General features: G+C 41.4%; 1 protein-coding gene across 1 annotated transcript in view; it reads left to right on the top strand.

The window, feature by feature from the left end:
* Nucleotides 1-23,101, top strand: part of TENM1 (teneurin transmembrane protein 1) — a 778,425-nt gene that overhangs the window by 696,252 nt on the left and 59,072 nt on the right. Inside the window, exon 24 of the mRNA XM_034781757.1 lies at nt 16,441-16,595. Coding sequence (XP_034637648.1) covers nt 16,441-16,595 — 155 coding nt within the window. The remainder of the gene's footprint in view (nt 1-16,440; nt 16,596-23,101) is intronic.

Below are 23,101 nucleotides of genomic sequence, written 5' to 3'. Positions count from 1 at the left end.
TTGTTTATTTATCTGTACTGGGTGAAAGCTGTTTTAGAGATTATTTAACTTTTTGGTTTTTTTTAATACTTGTTTTGTTCAAATAAACAAAAAGAAAGCTTATTGCATAATTCAGGAGCCTGCAGCAGCTTCTAAAACTCTTCTATTTCATTTCCCTCAGTATCATTACCTGATGTCCTTTTGTGGAAAAAATAGAATGATGAATGCCAACAATGAAATTTCAGAGTGATGCTCCTTGGCTTGTCACTACAGTCAATTCTTTGATTTGATCTAGTTTTCCCAACTTTTATTTTACAGCTAATAGTGTTGTACTTAAAGTACTGCACAGGATCTTTTCAGGGGGAATAAGACAAAATGCCACATTTATTAGTAATACACGTATTCACTAACACTGTATCATATGCATATAATATATTACACTTACACTCACACACACACACAAACACACTCCGTCTTGTTGTTACCAATTAGTTGCTCCCCTTAACTTCACTGGCCAGGTGAGTTAGATGGGGGAGGGGGTGGAGCCGAGCTTCTGCCGATCCGGATCGATGCTCCCATGTTGACAAGACGAGACCCGGGGTCCTCTGCAAGACACCGCACTTTTATAGCAGCTTTCCTCTTATGCAAATCTATACTGGATTCAAACTCTGTGTCTGTGTCCATTGGTCCTTTGTGCTGCTTTCTTTTGAGTGTTGTCCCAATGCTGCAAAGAGGGTGTTTCCAAAGAAGGTGCTTGCTTCTAACCCCCGAGGCCATCGGTATGTCTGCTTGTTTTTAATGAGCCCACTTGACACATTTTATTGTCTTTGGGTCTGGCTCCCAGCCCCTCTCCAACAGTTGAGGCTGTCTGAAGGTGCTGCCTTTCATGCCTTGCTCATCCACACCTTATTCATTCAACAGGGCAATTGATTAAGAGTGGGGGGGAGAGCTCTTGTTCTACTGCTAGCAAAAAGAAATTTTTCTTCTATCTTATTCTATCCTTAGGGGCTCTAATATTATATCAAGGGCAATGCAAAGTTTCTAAATGAGGCTTTGATACAAAGTCCCATGAAAACAGAGGTCACACGTGGGTAGAACCACCACAAGGTTATATGAAGAGGCACAATGTAAAGTCATATGAAAATTATCAGAGATTGATCTACAATAGAAAACATTTTCAGCTTTGTTCATCAAAATTTAAGTATAATAGGTCGGGAGAGCGGGGAGGTAGCAAAGAGGTTGACCCAGCATTAATCCTTAGTATCGCGTGTGAGTTTGAATTGACTTTGTAACATGCTTTTAAACATGCATGGTTGATGTTAATAAAGCCCTGCATATGGTGTCTATGTGTTTGGGTTTTTTTTGTTTGTTTGTTTCAGTTTCTCCGGGAGGGAGAATGCACGGTACTGCCACAGAACCCCCAGCGCGGTGGTGCCGCTACAGCTCCCCCCAACCCCAGAGTGCTGGGGGAGAGAGCGCGCAGTGGTGTTGCTGCAGCCTCCCCAGCCTGGCACACCGGGAGAGACAGCGTGCGGCGCCACCACAGCCCCGGGAAGGTGGGTGGTGTGGACCCAGCCCCTGGAGCCCAGCAGCACCGCCGAAGCGGGGCCAGAGGAGCAGAGTGTGGGTGGGGCCACACCTGGCTTTTTTGGGGAGGCTCAGCCTCCCCCAGCCTCTCCTGCCCGCCACCCATGGCCTCCGCCCCTAGCACCGACAGCACAGTTGTCCCCAGTGGAGAAAACCAAGTCGGCACCAACCAAACAGATGCAACATTGGTCAGCACCGATGCTGGCACCGACGAGAACAGACTCCGTGGCACTGACAGTACCAACATCAGCACTGACAGTCTGCTGCACCAGAGAGACTTGATGATATCCTCAGCACCACACTCCCCAATACGCAGTACCGAGGGTTCCCCTATGGGCTATAGAGGAGATCCCAGCAGCTCTCATGAAACGACACACTTGTCTAGTGAAGATGATGATGAGGTGCAGGAACAAGGCACTTTCTCACCGCACCATTCCTCACCGAAAGAACACTGACCACCTTGCAGCCATTTGGGGCCGAGTTATCATTACAACCAGACAGCTCAACCATGGTGCAGACCGCCGTGACTTTACCTGCAATGGCCTTCCCCATGCAATCGGCACATTGGGAACCCTGGGCAACTTACCAAGGTCCACACTCCGGGACACCCTGGCTCATAGAGGCAAACTATGGTCTAACCCAGCATCTCCCACCCTGCAGCCCACGGAAGTTCAGGACATTGGGAATGACATGGAAATGGGCACAGACCACAGATGGGCTACATCTCCTGCACACAATTCTTCCTCCTCCCCAGATGAGGTGATTATGCCATCACCGCCTACTTCACTGGATGATTTCAAACAGTTTCAATAACTGTTTAAATGGGTCGCTCTAAGCCAGGATACCCTGTTGGAAGAAGTGCAGATGAACCAGCACAAGCTGGTACAAATATTACAACCATCATCTACCTCCAAGATCACTCCCCCCATCAATGATGCCATCTTGGAACCAGCAGAGACAGTCTGGCAGACACCAGCCTCAATCCACCAATGTGCAAAAGGGAGAACAGAAAGTATTCTGTCCCTGCAAAAGGGGAAGACTTCCTCTTTGCACATCCACCCGTCAACTCCTTGGTAGTCGATGCCGTGAACCAATGCGGCAAACAAACCCAGTTTAAGTTGACGCCACAGGATGAAGAACACAAGAGACTTGATCTGTTTGGCCGCAAAGTTTATTCTTCAGGCACCTTACAATTCAGAGTCATCAAATATTCTGTCTTTTTGGCAAAATATGATTATGGTAGCTATGGGAAACTTAGCTCTTTCACAGCAGAGCTCTCCGAGGAGAGAAAGTCACAATTTCAGGCCATCATCAATGAGGGTCAACTCATAGCTAAAACAGCCCTCCAAGCATCTCTAGGCCTGGCAGCCACGGCAGCCAGAACCACAGCCATGGCCATAGTTATGCGGCGGGCATCCTGGCTGCAGGCCTCGGGCATCCCTAGAGAACTGCAAACAAAGGTAGACGATCTACCCTTTGATCGAGAAAAGCTTTTCTTGAAGAAAACTGACGAGGTGCTCCACTCAATGAAGGACTTTCAGGCAACCCTGCATACCCTGGGGATTTATACCCCACCTGCAAAGAGAAGAAGGTACCAGCCTTACCAGAGACCCAGAGATCACTTAAAGAATCAACAGCAACAACGGCCTTCTGACAGTCAACGGCAATGGCAATGCTCACAGTGTCAGAGATCACCTCAATCCCAAACACCAACTTCCCAATCAACTCCTCCTAAACCACAATTTTGAAGATTTGGTCGAGGGTTTGAACGACCTCTTTCACCAGGCAGTGCCTATGCCCAATCCATTCCCATGTTTTGGTCACTGCCTTCACCCTTTCTATCACATCTGGGCCTCGGTAACATCAGACCAATGGGTTTTAGAAATAATCTGTTCAGGATATACCATCCCCTTCACACCCGACCACCTACCCATCTCCCCTCCCTGTCCCTCTTCAGGGACCCTTCTCACAAGCACTTGTCATGAAAAGAAGTCAGCTATCTTCTACAACTAGGCACCATGGAACGAGTGCCTTCACAATACAGGGGGAAGGGATTTTAGTCCCATTATTTCTTGATCCAGAAGAAGAATGGGGGATGGAGACCTATCTTAGACCTCAGGAAGCTCAACAAGTTCGTACACTCCCAAAAGTTCAAAATGGTCACACTGAGCATGATTCTTCCAACGCTGCAACAGGGGGCCTGGTTTTCAGCCCTTGACCTCCAAGGTGCTTATTTACATATCACCATTCATCCCGTTCACAGAAAATACCTGCGATTCACAGTAGGACACAAACACTTTCAGTACAGTCTATCTACTTCTCCAAAAGTTTTCTCCAAAATGCAGTAGTAGTTGTGGCACATGTATGCAAACAGGGAATAATGATCTTCCCTTACATGGACAATTGCCTTATCAAAGGAGCAACTCAAGAAGAAAGAATGGACACAGTCCAAACCACTTTCACGCTATTCAGGGATCTAGGACTACAGATAATCAAATGAAAATCCATTCTAATCCCAGTCCAACAATTGGACTTTATTGGGGCACATCTCGATGCCATAGAAGCCAAGGAGTCCCTACCCGTGACCAGACTCACAACCCTAACAAACCTTATCTTGAAGATACAAGTCAGCCCCCAAATACCGACTCGTACTATCCTACAACTTCTAGGACACATGGCAGCCACGATGTTCGTGGTGTGACACACAAGACTACATATGCACTGCCTTCAGAGCTGGCTGAGCACGGTATACATACCCAGCAAGCACCGCCTGCACAGTCGATTCACAGTACCACCCCGTGTCCTGGACACTCTACACTGATGGACAAAACCAGAAAATGTTTGCATGGGCATCCCGTTCCAACAGGAACCCCCATGAATAGTAATCACCACAGATGCCTCACTGATCGCCTGGGGTGCCCATATGCATCAGCACACGGTTCAAGGCAGATGGTCTCATGTGGAGACTCTGTTACACATCAATCTACTAGAGCTACACGCAGGCCGCAGTGCTTGCAGACACTTCCTACCTCATATAAAGAACAAATCCATTCACATCATGACCAACAACATTGCATGCATGTTTTACATCAGTCACCAAGGAGGCACCCATTCACACTCGCTATGCACTGAAGCCATGAAACTATGGAATTGGTGCAAACACCATAACATAGACATTTCGGCCTCCTACCTGCCTGGCTGTCAGATTGCGACGGTGGACAAGCTCAGCAGGTATTTCTCTCTAGACCACGAATGGGAGATGAATGGAGGAGTTTTGCTATCCATTTTCCACCAGTGGGGCACTCTCCTCATCAACTTGTTCACATCCCTAAAGAATCACAGATGCGCGAAGTTCTGCTTGAGTGAGGGACTGGGACCGGGGGACGCCTTTCTCATCAAATGGGATGCACAGCTCATATACACATTCCCACCCATTCCACTGATATCACACGTGATACACAAGATACGAACAGACAGGGCCAAGTTTATCCTCATAGTCCCGACTTGGCCCAGACAAGCATGGTACCCTTACTTGATGTGCATGGCAATATGCGCCCTGCAAGCTCTCCCTCGTCATCCGAATCTGCTGTCTTGGCATAATGGTCACACTCTTCACCCAAATCCGGAGATACTCCACCTACAAGCGTGGCTCCTGTATGGTTCCATCATGATGAACTAGCCTGCTCAAAACAAGTTAAACACATCTTACAAAACAGCAGGAAGGTGACCAAGTGTAATACTTACCTTCAGAAATGGAAGAGATTCTCCTCCTGGTGTCAAGAAAAACACTTGATGGCCTCCACAGCACCACTACCATTAGTGCTGGAATACTTGCTGGAGCTGAAATGCTCGGGTCTAGCAATGAGTTCGATCAAAGTCCATCTTGCAGCCATTACTGCATTCCATCATGTGATCGACGAGACCTCGATCTTTGCGCATCCGACTACGAAATGCTTCCTTACGGGTCTCCAGAACATTTACCCAGAAGTTCATCAACCTATCCCGGCCTGGGACCTCAATCTGATGTTGAAATGCCTCACCCAGACCACCATTCAAATCGTTAGCCACCTGCTCCCTGCTGAATTTATCCATAAAAGTGGCCTTTCTGGTCGCTATTACTTCCACCAGACGGGTGAGTGAGATAGGGGCGCTCATGGCCAATCCTCCTCATACAATATTCTTCAAAGACAATGTCACGCTATGTCCGCACCCAAAATTCCTACCGAAAGTAACATCAGCCTTTTATATGAATCAACCAATCCATCTTCCTACGTACTATCCTAAACCTCATAGTACTCCAACAGAAGCTGTTTTGCATACATTGGATGTTAGGTGTGCGCTAGCATGTTACCTTAAAAGGACCAAACCTTTCCGGAAATCTCCTAGAATTTTCATTTCTACTTCAAGCATTTGAAAAGCTGCGCACTATCCATAGAGATTGTCTAAATGGATCTCCACATGCATTCAACAGTGTTACCATACATTAGAGCGCATTCTGCACAATCTGTTTCAACCTCAATAGTGTTTCTACACAATGTTCCAATACTAGAGATTTGTAAGGCAGCCACCTGGGCCTCCATCCACACATTTACTGAGCACTATGCAATCACTCATGACTCCAGAGCTGATGCCATAGTGAGTTGAACCGTACTCATCTCCATGACTCAAACGAACTCAAAGTGCCTTCTGAGGCACGCTGCTCCACAATCACCTGAAGTGGAGCACCCACAAGGACAGTACTTGAAGAAGAAGAGAAGGTTACTCACCCTGTGCAGTACCTGAGGTTCTTCGAGATGTGTGTCCCTGTGGCTGCTTCATTACCTGCCCGCCTCCTCTCTACTTCAGAGTTCACAGTGGGGACTCTGCGGCAGAGAAGGAACTGGAGAACTTGAGTCGTGCATGCGCCAGACCCAATGGCAGTATGAGACGCATACTGCGCACGCACGCCCCACGCGGACATTGCTACCATAAATCTCCGCTCAACGGCACCGGGATGCACTGACACCTGAAGTGGAGCAACCACAGGGACACACATTTCGAAGAACCTCAATTACTGCACAAGGTGAGTAACCTTCTCTTATTTCATTCAATATCCTTGAGTCCCAATATAGCATTCTTAAGTTACATTTTTCTTCTCCAATCATTTTCCAATATCTTCCATATTCAGGAACTTGGCAGTCATGGAGAACATGTGGGGTTTTTTTATTTGATCTTACTTGAAAAGCAAGTTTTCCCAAGTCTAATCCTGTCCTAATTTCAATGCAAGAGAAATAGAAACTCATTTTTCTGATAGCCAGAGTAAATCTGAGTCTGATTATTACAGCTCAAGTTGGAGATAAGACATTTTTGTTACTTCCAGAATTGGCACTTCACATTTTGTTATTTCATCTCTTCCTTTAAATGCATCTGTTGAAAGAGCAACAACATTCATGTCCAGGGACTGTAAGAAGTGTTCCAGCTAATAAAGAATAGTTGAGCACTTTGCTTCTAACACTTTAAAAGTAAAAGATGACAGAGATCACAAAGCAAGAGACTGCAAATCACTTGAATCATATTTTGAGTGGAGTATTATGGTAACCTATAAATAACTAATTGCATAAAATTGCTTTAGTAGTTTCTAGATGGCAGCTTTAATTAACAGCACCAGAGACATTTAGAAGTTTAGAAATGGATGGCATGTAATTTGCCCTTTTACCAACCATAAAATGGTAATTAACCAATTTGATTCACTTCTTCCTATTAAAAGTTTTATGAGAATAGCAAGTTCCTTCTAAATTCGGCCTCTCTTCAACAGAAGGTAACACATTTTCTTTTATCAGTCCTCTCCAGTACTTCAAGATGTTTTCATGTACAAATTCTTCAGAAGTTTAGAAATTTTTATTCAAAGTAACATGCTTATTTGCAAAGTTCTAAAATGTACCAAAAGTATAAAGTAAAAACTCTGGAAGGGTGTACCATATTGTTCTCACCACCATTACTTTTTCTAGTTCTAGTCCACCAGAAATAATGTATTTACCAAAATAACAATATGAAAGAAACAAGAAAATGGCTTCATAGTGGAACTAATTTCTTGCATTGAATTTTCACTATTAAATGTGGATTAAATGAATGTTAGCTTGATTCCCCAGAGGCTGCAAAGCCTCATTCTTAGAACTGTATGCACGAAAATGTATATGCATAATATTGACATGCAATTTCACAGTTGAAAACACATCTGTGGTAATTGTGCTTTGCATATGACCAATTATCTGTCTAATCAGTCATTTATATTTGTAATTAGTGCATTTATGTGCAAAACAAAGTAACTGGACAAGGTAGATAGATATCTTCTGTTAGAAACATTTAAGATATAACAGGACAACCTTATTCTGTATAGGAAAACTTTTTAAAACTATACCCTCTGTAGCTTCCATATTGTTCAATAGTAGCAGTAAATCCATATTTATTTTCATTTCACACAATGACTGATTAAAATGATTAAACAGATATTTATTTTAGGTCAGATTTGGCATTCAGATGCTTGTGTCTGAATCCGCCGGAAGTGAAAGTCAACAAGAGTTACTCGTATGTGTCCACTTGCAAAATTTGGTCCTAAATATGGTTGCTTAAAACAGTTGCTCTTATTTCTTTTTTCACTAAAAGCTAACATTTCAATAAAGTTAGGCATGTTGCTTATGAAAGTAGACCTGAAGATTGAACGCATTCAAGAGATAGGGCCAAATCCTTAACCAGGTCTTACCTGCTCCCTACTCGGGCAGACTTCTACCAACTTCACTGGGAATTTGTCTGACACCTAGGACACCTCCTAGTAAACTAAAATTGGAGAAGATAGGATTTAAACTTTTATAAGCTCCACTGTTCTTGTTATTCAATTCAGTCTTAAAGAGACAGCGCCTGATTCCTGTATCACTTAAGCTGTGATAACTGAGAATAACTGCATTGAAGACAATGGGATTACACTGGTGTAATAACGGTCTGAGAGGAGAGTCCAATATTGCTTTGATATTTCTGGTAGGCAATTTGACTATTTCTATGAGCTTCACATTCACAATACAGCTGTATACCTTACTTTTTTGTTTACCTTCTTGCCATTATTAATCATGTCACTTTAGCAATGAACAGTGCAAGAAGTTAAGCATTAGCTAGGAACTGGTGAAGCAACTAATAGACTTTACAAGAAGCTCAGACATCATTCCATAAAATACTTAGTAATTTTCCTGTAGGAATAAAACCATTGTGGGGGAAGGAGGGTCCTCTCCTTTCAGACTTTTAAAAAAATACCTAATAATCATGCAAGATGCTCTGCATGGGGTGACTTCTGCTGCCTCTTGGAGCCAGCCTCACTGACTTACATGGGGTTCCATGCCAGTGAAGGAGTCCAACTTTGCAGAGTAACTTTGAGAATCTTCAACGGTGGTAAACGTTTTGCTGGGCAGAGATGACTTAGCATTAACCAAAGCAGCATTTGAAATCTATCATATTCATTCCAGCACAACTTAAGTTCAAACAGTGTTAAATCAATAAAAATAGAATGTAAAACCTACAGTCAAACATTATATAATGTGTGTTTCATAGTACCATTTTGATACTTAACTTTCTGTTTAATTCATTTTCCAATGTAATTTACTACATCTCCCTTGCTTCTTTTACTCCATTCTTTTTTTCCTGAGGATATTACCCCCTCTTTGCCTCCATTGCTTTCACGGTCTGTTGTTTGTTCATTTCTTTACTCCCTCCCTCTCCTTTAATCCTCTTCCCCTTTCTTCTCCTGTGTTGTATTCTTTCTGTCATCCATGTAACTCTCTTTCACTCCCTCTTTCCTTTCCCAGGACAGTCCCACAAAGTCCATATGAGAATACCGTAGACAAATTAAGGATATTTGAAGCAAATTGAAATGAATGATGGGATGACAATATTTTATTCATAAATCTTAGAGTTGCTACAGACACAACATTTTAGAATATACACCTGTTAAGTGAAAAAGAGAAATACATAGCATATTATCTCAGTCTTTTGAAATTTCAACTATACGAAAATGTTATATTTATATAGTGCTAGTGGCATTCATGTGCTTTACACACGTTAGAAGACACGTTCTCTTCCCAGAAGAGCTTACAATCTAAGAAAGTCCTAAGCAGTTATTAAGAGACAGCTGTCTTCTAAGAATGTGTAAAAGTCAAATTCACAACGGCCATCAAGAGCCTATAGGTTAAGCAGAGACTTACAAAAATCCTTAAATCTTCTCTTCCATTCTGCCTACAAAGGCTGGTGTTTCTCAGAATGACTGAAGCCCCACTATGAGCAAATGTATTAGGGAGATGATTGCTATGGTGGCCCCCTTTCCCAGCTACACATGCAAAAAAACCCCAAATTTTACACATAAGCCCTTAGGCCTTGATTCAGAAAAAGCTTGCATCAGCTAAGATAGTCCTCCCACCCTGTCTCCACCCTGGCATGACCCCTGCATTGCAGCTTGTGAGGTCACCAGTGTGGGGCCACCTGCAGCAGCCAAATGCAGTCCCTGTGTTCAGGAAATTCTTTCAGCCATTTGCAAGGTATTTATAACGCCTGGTACAGCTGCAGCTGCATAGGGAGAGCAGAGCAGACGTGAGTATGTCTTCTACAGACTTGAGAATTTTTTATACAGAATTTTTTTTACTTTTGCTGCAAAATGAAATGCCTGAAATTAGCTTTTTTAATTCTGAACTTGGATGTGGGAAAGATTTCTGTTTGCAGTTAGAGCATTTTAACACATCAGTTCCTTCTCTCGCTTCCTCTCTGAACAACAGTTAATGGTACTTGGTCCTGTGTTGCATCACATGCTATCTCACAAAAGGGTTAGAGGTATGTTTTTGTAGTGCAAATAAATGAAATGTCATGCAAAAGACAACTACTGGAGTTTCTAGTGAATCCAATATCTAATAATGAATGCACTGGAAATATTTAGATATTTATCTTTATTTTCCTGTTTCCTATTTTTCCATTATCTATTGCACCCCGTCAGTGGATGCAGTATCTGCCAGGTGTTTATCGACAAGAAATAGAAGAAAATTGCTCTATCGTATCAGCATCGGCAGGATTCGGCTTATGTGAATAAAGTAGCTAAAGTCGAAGTAGTTTAGGTCAACTTATCGTGGTGTCTACACCGCACTGTGTTGACGGGAGGTGCTCTCCCACCAACTTACCTTACTCTTATCGGGGGATTTGTGGGTTGTGCAGTTTTGACCTTGGTACGGGTATTGTGACCTTGAACAACATTTCCCATGTTTCGAATACAAAGACACTTTTCTCTAATATTCAGTCCTCACATTATTTTTTCCATATCAATATTACTGCCTAGGTCTTTGACTAGCTCTTCCATTGGTATAAATTGGTGTACCTACACTGAAGTCCACATCTATGCATCAGTTCACACCAGCTGAGGATCTGGCACATTGACTTTAACAAATATACCCAAAATTGCGGTCCTCCACTTATGCCTTCTATTTCCCATGTTACTGTATTCTAGGCTGATGATGTAGTATATTCCAAATCCATTTCTAAAGACTTCCTATGCCAATTGGTTTATCTTTGAGGGATAACAGATGAATTTCCTTATTTTAAGATACTCACTGTATCATCACTAAAGAGTGTGCAGTGTGCTAATTGGAGAGATTACCAATGGAGTAACTTTTTCAGCAGTGTTAGGAAATCACATAGTATGAGTGAAGTATTGGAGACATTGTCCAGATCTATGTTATATCCACTCACTCCATGCAGATAGAAACTACATTTCTATTGACAACTGTAGATGAGTGTATTCCCAGCATTAAGGTTTCTGTGGTTTTCTTATTCAGCCCATATTTGAAATTCACTCTCAGTTACACAGTTGACAAGCTCTATTCTTTCACTGATGCATAATTTTGGACTGTTATCTAATGGATACCACGTAGCCAATGCGACCATCTGTTCACATAGAAAAATAGCACAAAACTGAAAATGCACCTGTCCTACTGCTAGATACTGGCATTGCATTATCCATGGCATGGAGCCTGCCCAGTGCTGTCCAACCCAGATGAGCTAATAATCCAGCATATCCCTCTATCATGTTATGAAGCTGCACAATTCCTCCTCCAAAGGTCAGAGTCCAAGACACTTGAACTTCCAGAAATAAGATCAAGGAGGTGATACACATGTGCAGAGCCTACCTGACTCCACAGAGGCAGTTCCTTCCACCTGACTATTAGCAGGGGACATATACCGAAAATCTCTCTTACAACTGACGACTCTGAAATGGAGCATAGATAGGGGTTGAAAAAAAACTTCCTGCATGCAGAATCATACTTAAGGGCATGTAAATGTGAAAATGTCTGCATATGATACTCCTTATGCCCTCTTGATAGCCCAAGTTCTAGCCCTGGTGGCAGTAACAGTACAGTATGTATTTTTAAAGTAAAAAGAACATGGGAGCCTCATAGAAAGGGGTTGAGTGAGATATCTCCCTGGTAAATGCAGGGGTCAGAGAAACTACTATCCCCACCCTTCACCAGCAGTCCCTTCTCACGCCTGGAAAAAAACAAAAACCACACACATACACAGCACAGCCTCCCTGTGATACTCCCCAAACCCTCTAAACTAGGGTTTTATGTGATTTTTATTGGTTAGGTATCCCTACTCCACTTTGCCTCTCTCTCCAGGCAGATGCCCCTTATGACAACAGTCAAAGTATGTGACCTGCAAAGTGTGGGAATGGAAGGGGATAACTTCATTTATATGAGATTTCCTGCCCCAAAGCTGTTCTACTGGGCCTTATTATGGAGTGGGCTCAAAACAATTATCCATTTCCTCTCCATACCCAGCTAATCTATCTTCAGAATTGGTTGAGCTGTTGCAAAGCTAGTTTATGGAGGAGCAAATACCAATGCAAACCCTCCCAACACATAATTATGGGTCAGAATTTGGCGCTCAGTGAATTTTGGTTGAAAAGCCTATAAAAAAAATGTTATCACTTTGTTACCAAAGATAGAAACTTACCAGTGTGTAATTTTTTGTTTGTTTGTTTGTTTGCATCTGTATTCCCTTGGGAATGATATGTGGAGAAAGGCTGTCAAATTTGCATGTTAATTACTTTGTTATATAGTCATTAATATCCAGACTGGGAGGGGTAGGGGAGGAGAGCTGCAGCTCATTGTTACATATCAAAAGAGATTTTGCAATTTACTTTGCATATCCTGCCTTTGTTTTTAATAGGTTGGAATGCACTCCCACAGGAAATACACTTCAATTGTGACCAGATTTCTTTCTTGTTTGAAAGAGGTTGTTAAAACTGAAGGCTATTTAGCTGGGGAAGCATGGCTCAGGCTGTAGTGGCCTTTCCATTTTTTTCAATATCTTAAAAAAATATCTATAGGCTGAATAAGTTGTGTGTCAACCTTCACCCTGATGCTTCATGGTAATGATACTATGATAATAGCAAGGCCCAAATTATGTGGATTGTTATAACTCAGATAGTAACATTCAGTCAAGGAGAGATTCACCCCAGTGCAAAGGGCTGGTACAGGATCTATACACCACTTATGTCCTACTTCATCAGTGTTTTGAAGGCTTATGTGAGGCTGAGTGGTGCACCAGGGTGAATTCATTCTCAGACAACCCTGAGGATTTGCCCTGATTACAGTCTTGGGTAGCCCAAAGCATAAGGAGCCCCAAACTGAACTCACTGCAGTCTTACACTAAAGTAAATTTTTGTTTAAAAGAACCTAGTGTTCAGTTCTGTTTTGAAAAGTGGCTCTCTTATTGTCTTCAGTGACTCCACAGCAAAGGCAGTCAGGTGGCTGGTAAAAACATGCTTTAACTACCAGCATCTGAATATCCTTCTTGTGCATTTTCATTAAAAAAAAAAAAAAAAAAAGCTTATGAAGGCTAAAGTCTTCCCTCATTGGCACCATGTGCAACCCTCTTGTCTTCAGTGTATGCCCTCAGTCCTGGATCCACAAAGGACGTAGGTGTCTAAGTCCCGGTTTTAGGTGTCACTTGTGATGCATCAGATTCCCCCTCACCTGCTGCTGACCCCTGTAGGCATCTAAAGTCAGTGTTTAAGATTTCGCGGTTAAAGTTCCGTAGGCTACTATGTTCCTGCTCTGGCCATGCACGCTACTGTCTCACTCTAGGTGTCCTGCCTAGCCCCAGCGTTTGTCTGCCTAAGTCACGTGCAGGGCCCAATCTGGTAGGCATGCTTCACCTGACTCAATGTAAAGGGGGAGGACCTCCTTTATAACCTTTATGCCAGTGGTTAGGGTTCTCATCCTTTCTCAGGACCAATTAATATTTCATTATTCAATTAAGTGGATCAACTTCAGTAGGAGAGAATGAGGGATCAGACCCACATCAGTATACTCCATAGCCTAGTGGCTAGAGCATTCCCAAGGAGACTTGAACTGCTGGCCAGCTGAGTATGCTAACCACAGAGCTAAAGGTTAAAAGGGAGAGCCACCTTCCCTGCTGTGTGGTATTAGGTGGTCTCTGAGCACACCTACTGGATTGGGCCCCACGTGGGAATTAGGCAGAGGAACACCTGTCTTCCCCCAGTTCATGGATCACTAGCAGAGACCAGCACCTCCCTGCAGCCCAGACTCTGCAGCTAAGTTTTCAGGGTAAAATTTCCATAGGTGCCTATGTTTCTGCTTCTGAGCATGTGCACTACTGCCTCCCTCTAGGTGCCCAGATGCAGGTTCTCCCCTGCTCCCCCTAAGCTCCAGAGTGAATCACAAACTGGGGTAAGAAAGGCATTTGGCTGTCCAAATCACGTGAAGGGCCTGATCTGTTAGGCGTGCTCAGAGACCACCTACCAGATGGGATCGCATTCAAAATCCAGCTGGAGGAGGTGGTTGTCTACTTTATAATTTTTAACTCAGTGGCTAGAGCACCTTCTTGGGATGTGGGAAATCCAGGTTCAGTTTCTTTCCCAACCCACCCCCGTCAGAGGAGGAGAAAGAATTTGAACAGGGGTCTCCCATCTCTCGGGGGGGGGGGGGGGCTTTAATCCTTGAATTTAGGATATTTTGTTATGGGGCTCCCTCAGTCTCTCCTGTTGAAGTTGCTCCACTGTGGTTAAATAATGAAAGCTCAACTGGAGCAGAGAGACTGGACCCAAGTCTACCACCTCCCTATACTGCTGGCCTATAGAGTCTCTCTCTCTCTCTCTCTCTCTCTCTCTCTGGCCCAATGACATGTTAAGTATTTATTCACAATGGAACAGTCATTGGGCCAGAGAGAGAGAGGGGTGGGATGCCCCAGGTCCAGTTCCCCTGCACCAATCACGCTTTCATTATTTAATCCGCATTAGAAGAGCGTCAGCAGGAGAGACCGAGGAGCCCCACATCAGAATATCCCATGGCTCAGTGGTTAGAGCACCCAGAGAGAGGCAGACCCCTGTTTAAATCCTTTCTCCCCTTGGGGAGGAGGCGGCACCTGGGGCTCCCAAATGAATGCTCTAACCATTGGGCTAAACGCACCAGCTCCTGCTGCCACTGTTTTGTGTGGAGCGAGGCAGGCACCTAACACATTCCCACAAGAAATGCCTTAGGTGCCTACGGCTGCCTGATTTCAGGTGGCGGGTTTCTGTTCATGAATCACCAGCAGACCTATGCATCTGCCTGAATCCCAGGTTTAGGTACACCCCTCTTATCAGCATCTCCCATGGATTGCTTAGACAACTCTCGGTCCAATATGCTGGCCTTTAAGGATAGCTTTCTTAGGTGCCAGTTTCTTCCCATTCAGTGTAAGAGAGCCTAGACACCAACTCATCTTTGTGGATTGCAATGTTCTTCCTGTGATTTTTTTTTTTTTAAGCACCTAAAAGTTAGGCGCTGTGACGCTCAGCAATGCAACGCCCAAGTTCCTTAGTGGATCCCACCCAAACAGCCTTGAGTCATACTAAATTCAGAGGACAAAATCATGAGGCATGTAAGCCACTGTCTGACTCATCTGTTCAACTCTTCAGACTTTCCTTCCCATGGAGCCTGAAATCAATTCATTCTTAAAAATGTCTTGAATGTGTATAATAGATGCTATAAAGTTATGGTAAAGTTAAAAGTAAGATATTAAATTGTTTAAACAAAATATTGAGATTTTCAGGAGAAAGGGATTTCCCAAATCAGATAAGATTAGAAATGATATGATTAGAAGTGCTTTTTGTGACAGTTCACATTTTCAGTAAAAAAACAGCTTATATTTCTTGCTGTGTTAGAAACCCTGAGACATCGCCATTGAAGAAAGGATCGTTGTGTGAAAAATGTGATGGATTAGGACTGAGTACATCTGGGCTCAATTCCCAGTTCTGCCACAGAGCTCTCTATGATCTCAGTCCCCCCCATCTGTTAAATGGGGCTAATAATGCTGCTTTTCTCTCATTCTTTGTCTGTCTTGTAAGGTTTCAAGGCAGGAATTGTCTCCTACTTTGTGTATGTACTGCACCTAGAACAACTGGGGTCATGAGCTTGACTGGGGCTGCCAAGTGCCCCTATAATACATACAATAAATTATAATTGTCCAAAGTGAGTGAAATGAAGACAAATGGTAAAGATCATAAATCTAGGTATATGTGTGGTAAGAAGAAGTGCTGCTGTTTTGATCTATTTCTATTCTGTATCCCCTATATTCTTCTGGTTTTTAATATATGTCAAGGACTCTCAGAGCTCTGGATGGGGACCCTTTGGTGTGGGGTTTGTGTAAGGAAGGCTGACATCTGAAATAAAAATGTTATATTATTTTGTGGAAAGTAAAATTTATTTTTTCAAAATCTGATTATCGTAATCTGAGGAATTGGAATTAACAAGATGAAGAAATAGTTTAAGTATAGTACCAGTATTAATGCTTTCTTTTCTCTACCAACAGGTATCACTGTGGATAAGTATGGATTCATTTACTTTGTTGATGGTACCATGATTCGGAAGATTGATGAAAGTGGTGTGATCACAACAGTAATAGGTTCAAATGGTCTTACATCAACGCAGCCACTGAGCTGTGACTCCGGAATGGACATCACTCAGGTAGACACCACTGATTTTCATGCATTGTTACCATTCAACAGATTGTGGAAGTGGGTATTTATGTACGGATGCCCAGTTAATCGGTTAACACTGGATGGCACAAGATTTCAGACATGTTTTTAGAGCAGTAGTGATATTTGATAGTGTATAAAGCTTACATTTAAATCATTACTATAAATCTAAGATATCTAATATTAATAGAAAAAGTATGCATGTGACTTTACCGAGTGGCCCATGTATGTATTATGTGTATGTACAGGTGCTTATACTAATAATGTATACATGTCTACACTGATTGCTTTAAAAAGTTACAAGCTACTTTTAGGTGTGTCCTTTAAAAGCAGGTGATATTAGTATCTGTATAGAAGGTTTGAGAACCTTCCTTTAGCCCAGCTTTCTGACACGGATGTGCTTGCGTCACTTAACAGAGAAGAAAAATGATAAATTGTTGCTGTCCAGGTCTCTGCTGTGGAGCACTATGGATGGTGTCTGGAAGAACTAACAAAATAGCAGCTAAAGGATACAGAAGCTACAGCTTTTCAATACATTTTTAAAGTGCTTTTCAATTCTTAATTCAAAGACAACGTAACAGAAATTGAACAAAAAGGCACATTCCCCATCTGGTTTATATTAAAAACCAGACAGACATTTATACACAAAACAGCCAGCCTTTCAAAGTTAATGGGTAGCAACTCTAAAAAGCAGATGGTGTAGGCCAGGTTCTGCTTATTCAATGCTGGCTCCACAATAAAGTAAAATTTGTCTGCTTCAAACAACTAAAGGGAGTCAAGGACTCAAAACAGTTACATTATGGTATGTGTGAGATTATACCTAGAGCCAAATGGGTTGGTTTTGGTTTTTATTTTTTCCTGTGTATTTTAATATTTTGCCATCAGAAACCACAACTGATACATAGAGAACTCATCTGATCTGAGCTGTGCCTAATTTCAATCAAGGATTTTAATGGTAGCAGTTTACCGTGAGGGCCTGATGCTGCATTGCTTGAACTCAAGGGAGATTCAGGCACACAAGGAATAATGTCCTTGTTTGTATATAACAAGCTTCACTGTGAAACCACAATGGTGGTCATGGGCCAGATTCAGCCTTATGGGGGGGAAAACCTGCATAGAGTGGGAAACTCAGACATCCAAATCAGAGTTCCATTCCTGTCCTGTCAGAGAGAAGACTTTGTTCTTGTCTCCCACAGAAAGTGCAGGGGTTCATATTGCCAAACTAGTGGATGTCCTGGGATACATGTGGACTTCATGTAATCTCTGATGACCCATGCCTTCCCCACAGCTGCCTATGCCCCTAGTCATGAAGCTATTATCTGCCATCTCCATGGCTACACAGTAGCAGTCAAGAATGAGACCTTGGGGGAATTAATAATGCATGGAGCATATTTTAACTACTTCTTGGATATACATATAACAACTGCCTGTAGTGTATGTGTAGCACTAGCTACCAAATCAGATATCTCTAAGGTCTGTAGGGAATCACATCATGCAGAACATTTGCTCCCTGGCTGCCTCGTTTCCTGGCTCTGGGTCTGCATGGAGTCCTACTCCAAGGAGCTCAGGCAGAGGGAACATCTACAGTATCATGGGTAAGGAAAAGCATACCACTGAGCTATTCAACGTTGTTTCCCCCACTGCCATTCTGACAGGTTTAGCTCCTTTTCATTTGTGAAAGAAATAACGAAAATGAGTTCTGGTGAATAAATCCAGCTGGTTCATTACTGGAAATGGTTTTTACTGCATGTTTATGGTCACATAGTGGTGCAAAAGCTACAACAAACTGAGTCATCTAGATGTATCCTTACTGCATAGACTAGGATAATTTTGAGATGAATCCAGAATGCATGCCAATAAATATTCAAGATATTGGTATTAAATGATAGCTTTATAAAGGATACCTAAAAGTATTTTTTAAAAGCTATCCAAAGGATTTAATTCCTTTTTTAAAAATCAAAATGAGGTATTAAATCCATCCTGCATACGTTTTGTAAATGATGTCATCTCACCCTTCATATATTGAATCTTTCCAGATACAAGCCCTGGAATTTGTATCTGCAATTTATAGAAGCATCTCTTGCTTTTTATTATTATTTCATTGATTTTTTCAAGGTACATAGCAAAATAGTCCCTAAGTAAATGCCCCAGATTAAATGTCCTGTGGAATTATTGAACCAAATTCTGCTTTCAGTCATGCTGGTGTAAATCAGCATGTCAATTAAATTACTCTTGAATTAAGTTGATGACAATTAATTTATTCTTGAATTACATGCCTGTAAATAAGAGAATAATTTTATCTTTTTTGGTCAAAATCTGCTCTCTGTTATACCCTTATATCACCATTGACTGTTATGAGGTGACATAGATGTAACTAAAACCAGAATTTGCTTCATCGCTACATACAATTGTATTTGGCTAAGTCTCAAATAGCATTTACATCAGGAATATGTGGTTTATTCACAAATTATGTGTTTAGAGGAACTTGTGAAATAGGTTAATAAAATCAACTCTAAAAACTTAATTTGCTCTGACAATAAAATGAATGACTTGTTCAAAATCAATATTTTTTTATTTACTGAAATACAAAAGTACTTTTGGAGTAAGCACACAGTACAATTGCCCATTGCAAATACTGATATAAATAAATAGAGCTTTCACTTTAATAGGTGAGTTGATTATGAAAGGGTTTAGTCACACATTTCAATACCAGTTTTGACCAGAAATATGTCTTAGAAATCACTAAGCACATGTCACTTACTTCCATCTCAGACTTGACTAAGGCATTGTTATTCCAGGTTTGTAAGGAAAAGGAGATTGGGTTGAGGTAGCTGCACGGTAAAGTGATGAATTTGCTCCTCTTTTACCTGTACAGAACATAGCTGAACTCTGTTTTGGTCACAACACAAGTCAAATGAATTTAGGGTTTTCAGCCAGATTTTCAAAAAAAGTTCATGGCCAGATATTCAAGTACTCAGCACCTGCATTTGAAGATAGAGTTTCAAAAGCACTCAATTCCTTTTTAGATACCAGAATAAGGGCCAGATTCTCAAAAGGACTCAGTACCCATCAGTTCTCTTTGAGACACTAGTGGCCAGATTTTCAAGAGCTCAATGTGCTAGGTTATTTTTAAAATCTGGACAGTTGTTTTGGTGCATAAATGAGAGCTGAGCTCTTCTGAAAATCTGGCCCCAAATGTGGATTCTGAGCATTGTTGAAAATCTGGCTGTAATTATCACTTGACTAATTGACCAAACTGGCAGGAAAAAATGGCACAATTAATGCACTCTACTTATGAGAAGCGGATTTCTGAAGCATCACAATTCTTACTGATTACAATTGAAATGAATCAGAAGAGCTGTTGGGGAAGTTTAATAGGATCTGATTCTACTCTCACTTGCACCTGTTTTACACTGCTATAGTTCAGTGGAGTTTCTTTGGATTTACAACTGTAAATGAGAGGTGAATCAGGCCCTACATTATGTTTGGTTCTAGCAAATGTTAACAGTATTTAACTCTGTAGTGAGCTAAAATTCACATGTAAAAGAGAAAAAATCTAGAACAATGATATAAGCCTTCTTTCTGTCTTCACTGCTGTGAAGAAAGCTGAAGAGGGAATGTTGGTAGAAATATCCACTTTCTAATCCATCATGTACCTTCTTCCCGTGATAACTATGTGGCCTGATTCTTTACTGCCATGCACTTTGTTTAGTCATTTTCCCTGTGTAAAGTGTAAAATGTTATAGGTCTGTATTTGATAGCACTCTATACCCAATCGGGACTCAGTCCATACAAATACAAATAACTGCAAAGTGCCAGGCAGTGGAGAATCAAGCCCAAGATCTTTTCCTTAGCCTGTAAACCGTGGCCTTGTCCCTTCACTAATGTCAATTCCACTGGTGATGACTCTTTGCCAAAGCGATAGCTGCTGACTGATTGATAGTGTTCGTAACTGTCACCACTGTGTTCTAAAATGAAAGTTCTTATTTGACGATTTTCTGTCTTGAAATTTGCACTTCATCAACCTTTCTTCAGCAGTTCTCCACTTGATGGATTCCATATATATTCTGTTGCTTCACCTAAAATTCAAACCAATACTGCAAAATATTTTGCTCCTTCACAAAAATGTGACAAGATTTACTTATGGTGACAGTGTGTTCATACAGGTCAAGTTAAGGGATACGTGTAAGAATGATGAGAAAGAGGGAAAAGCCCAAGATATGGAGACATTTTTGAGAGCATTCCAAGCACTAGACACCCCTCTTTTAATTAATTGTAAATTGCCAGAGGGAACTTTACTGATAATGTGCTGAAGGTGAGAGAGAGAATGCTGCAAAGTGAGAGTAAAGCTGAGTGGACTGATTTAAAACATGACTTAAGATGTCACAAATGCAAACACTGACAAATCTCTTGCAGTCAGAAGGACGGCAGGCAATACCACCAACAATGTCTGGAGAGGGACAATTTGATGAAATACATGCTTGAAGACCTATTGAATGGAACAGAAAGCTTAGAGAATGCTCTGACCTCCCTTGAAGGAAAATGTGAGAACCTGTTTTCCAAAATAAACAAAGCAGATAAATACATGACTTCTGCCGACGTGCACTTAGATGCAATAGAAGATTATGTGGAAGACAGAAAAAAGAGCCAATGAATATGAGACACATATACACATAGCTGCCAATATAAAAATTAATTTGATTCTAGAATGAAGCACTTTTGAACAATGTTGAGCGTGGAACATAAGAAAGGGGTTGCAGGGTCACATTCATTTCTTTGAGCGGAATAATAGATCTATTTGCGGACTGAAGGAAGACGCAATATCTCCTGAGAAGTTTCACTACATTTGTGCTATTGGTGAAGCTAAAACCCTTTTATTTAAACTCAGTGGAACCACTTTGACTGCTCAGCTGAGCATCTTCCCTATGATGTGTTTAGACATTTTCATTCTTGTATTAACTAACAAAGTTAAGCCACTTGTACCTTGGAAATCCTACTTCTTCTGGGACACAATTCTGTCTCTCCTTCACACGTTAAAGAAAAGATCAGAGAAGAAAATGCAGCCACTAGTAATATCTATGAGGAGGAAGAGTCTGTGTGATAAAAGAGTAAAGTGGTTCAGAGACCAATCCCCTTTTTCACCATGTTTAACTTCAGCATTTACTTTGTGTCTGTTTAAACTCAACAATAATTCCATTTGGTTATTAATGGCTTGGTCATTTTACAAGAGAGAGAAATAGAACAAAAGCTCATGACTAGTGCTTTAGGTGGTATGACAATACAAATAATAATATCTCTTAAAAAGGTAATTTAGGAAACATATGTGGTATTCCTGTAAATACAAGAGCTATGGAAGCTTCCTAATCATGTTGATTAAATTTTGTGGTAGGAATTCTAAATTTGAATTGTGCTGGAGACCCTTCTGTCTAACAGAGAGAGGACAGCCACTTTGTTTTCATTTGAGCAGATCAGTACAAAAATAGACTTGCCTTTTATTTTTTGTCCTCCCCCTCTGAGGCTTATGGTGATCTGTTAGTCTAGTCATGTTTAGTGGATGATACCATAAACATTCCAAGTCTCTGAGCACCATTAAGAAGGATTTTGCAGAAAGACAAAGGATTTTGCTGCTCTTATACTTGAAATCAATAAACAAAACAAAAATCCCACCAGAAAGTACAAAAATGATGCCTTATTTCTAGACCTTCAATTCTCACTGAGGTCCCTTCTTTAAAGAAATGAAGTAAAATAATGAGGTGTTCTTTGTTGTCCATGGATGATATAAACCTGCTATTTCTCCAATTAGTTTTTAGGAAAAACAGTCATCAGGACCCACATTTTGAATGCAAAAACAAATAAGGGGGGGAGGAGCTTCTTTTAGGAGTTGGGAAAGGGAGGGAAGAACCCTTTACTGACCTTCTCTATAATAAGGAAGTTTATATGGGACGTAACCCTTTTTAGTATTTTGGTAAGTCCCGTTTCATTAACAGGAGCTGAGGGAACTCTGCACCTCACAGGGTCAAACTCTTAAATAGAAATAATGGTTGTGGGGCTTATGCAATCAGACCCCTAAATAATACTAAACTTGTTTTTATGGATGTGATTTTAGAATAGCAGACAGAAGGAATGAACATTTCATCGGAGCCAATCAAATTACCTTGTCAATGAATTTGAAATACCATTCAAACAGACATGTCACATGTTGTTTGGGGGCCTCACGAAAGAACAGCAAAAAAAGACCACAGTTTTTCTACCAAAAAGCCCCAAGTGACTGTTTGTATTAGTCAACTGCAAAATAGCAATTTATTTCACATTTCTGCTGTAAATACAGTATCACTGAATAAAATACTCCTAAATTTTAATCAACTCTTCTAAAAATTGTATTCCTCTTTTTCCATGTTGTTTATCTGTGCTATCGCAGAAGTATTTAACTTGGGGAATATTAGATGCTTCATCTGCTCTGTGCTGAAAAGAAAGATCCTTGGCAGACCTAAATTT

The sequence above is a fragment of the Trachemys scripta genome, chromosome 9 (assembly GCF_013100865.1).
Source record: "Trachemys scripta elegans isolate TJP31775 chromosome 9, CAS_Tse_1.0, whole genome shotgun sequence".
NCBI classification, from domain to species: Eukaryota; Metazoa; Chordata; order Testudines; family Emydidae; genus Trachemys; species Trachemys scripta.
The sequence above is the reverse complement of the archived record's forward strand: the minus strand, read 5'-3'. Positions and strand labels throughout refer to the sequence as shown.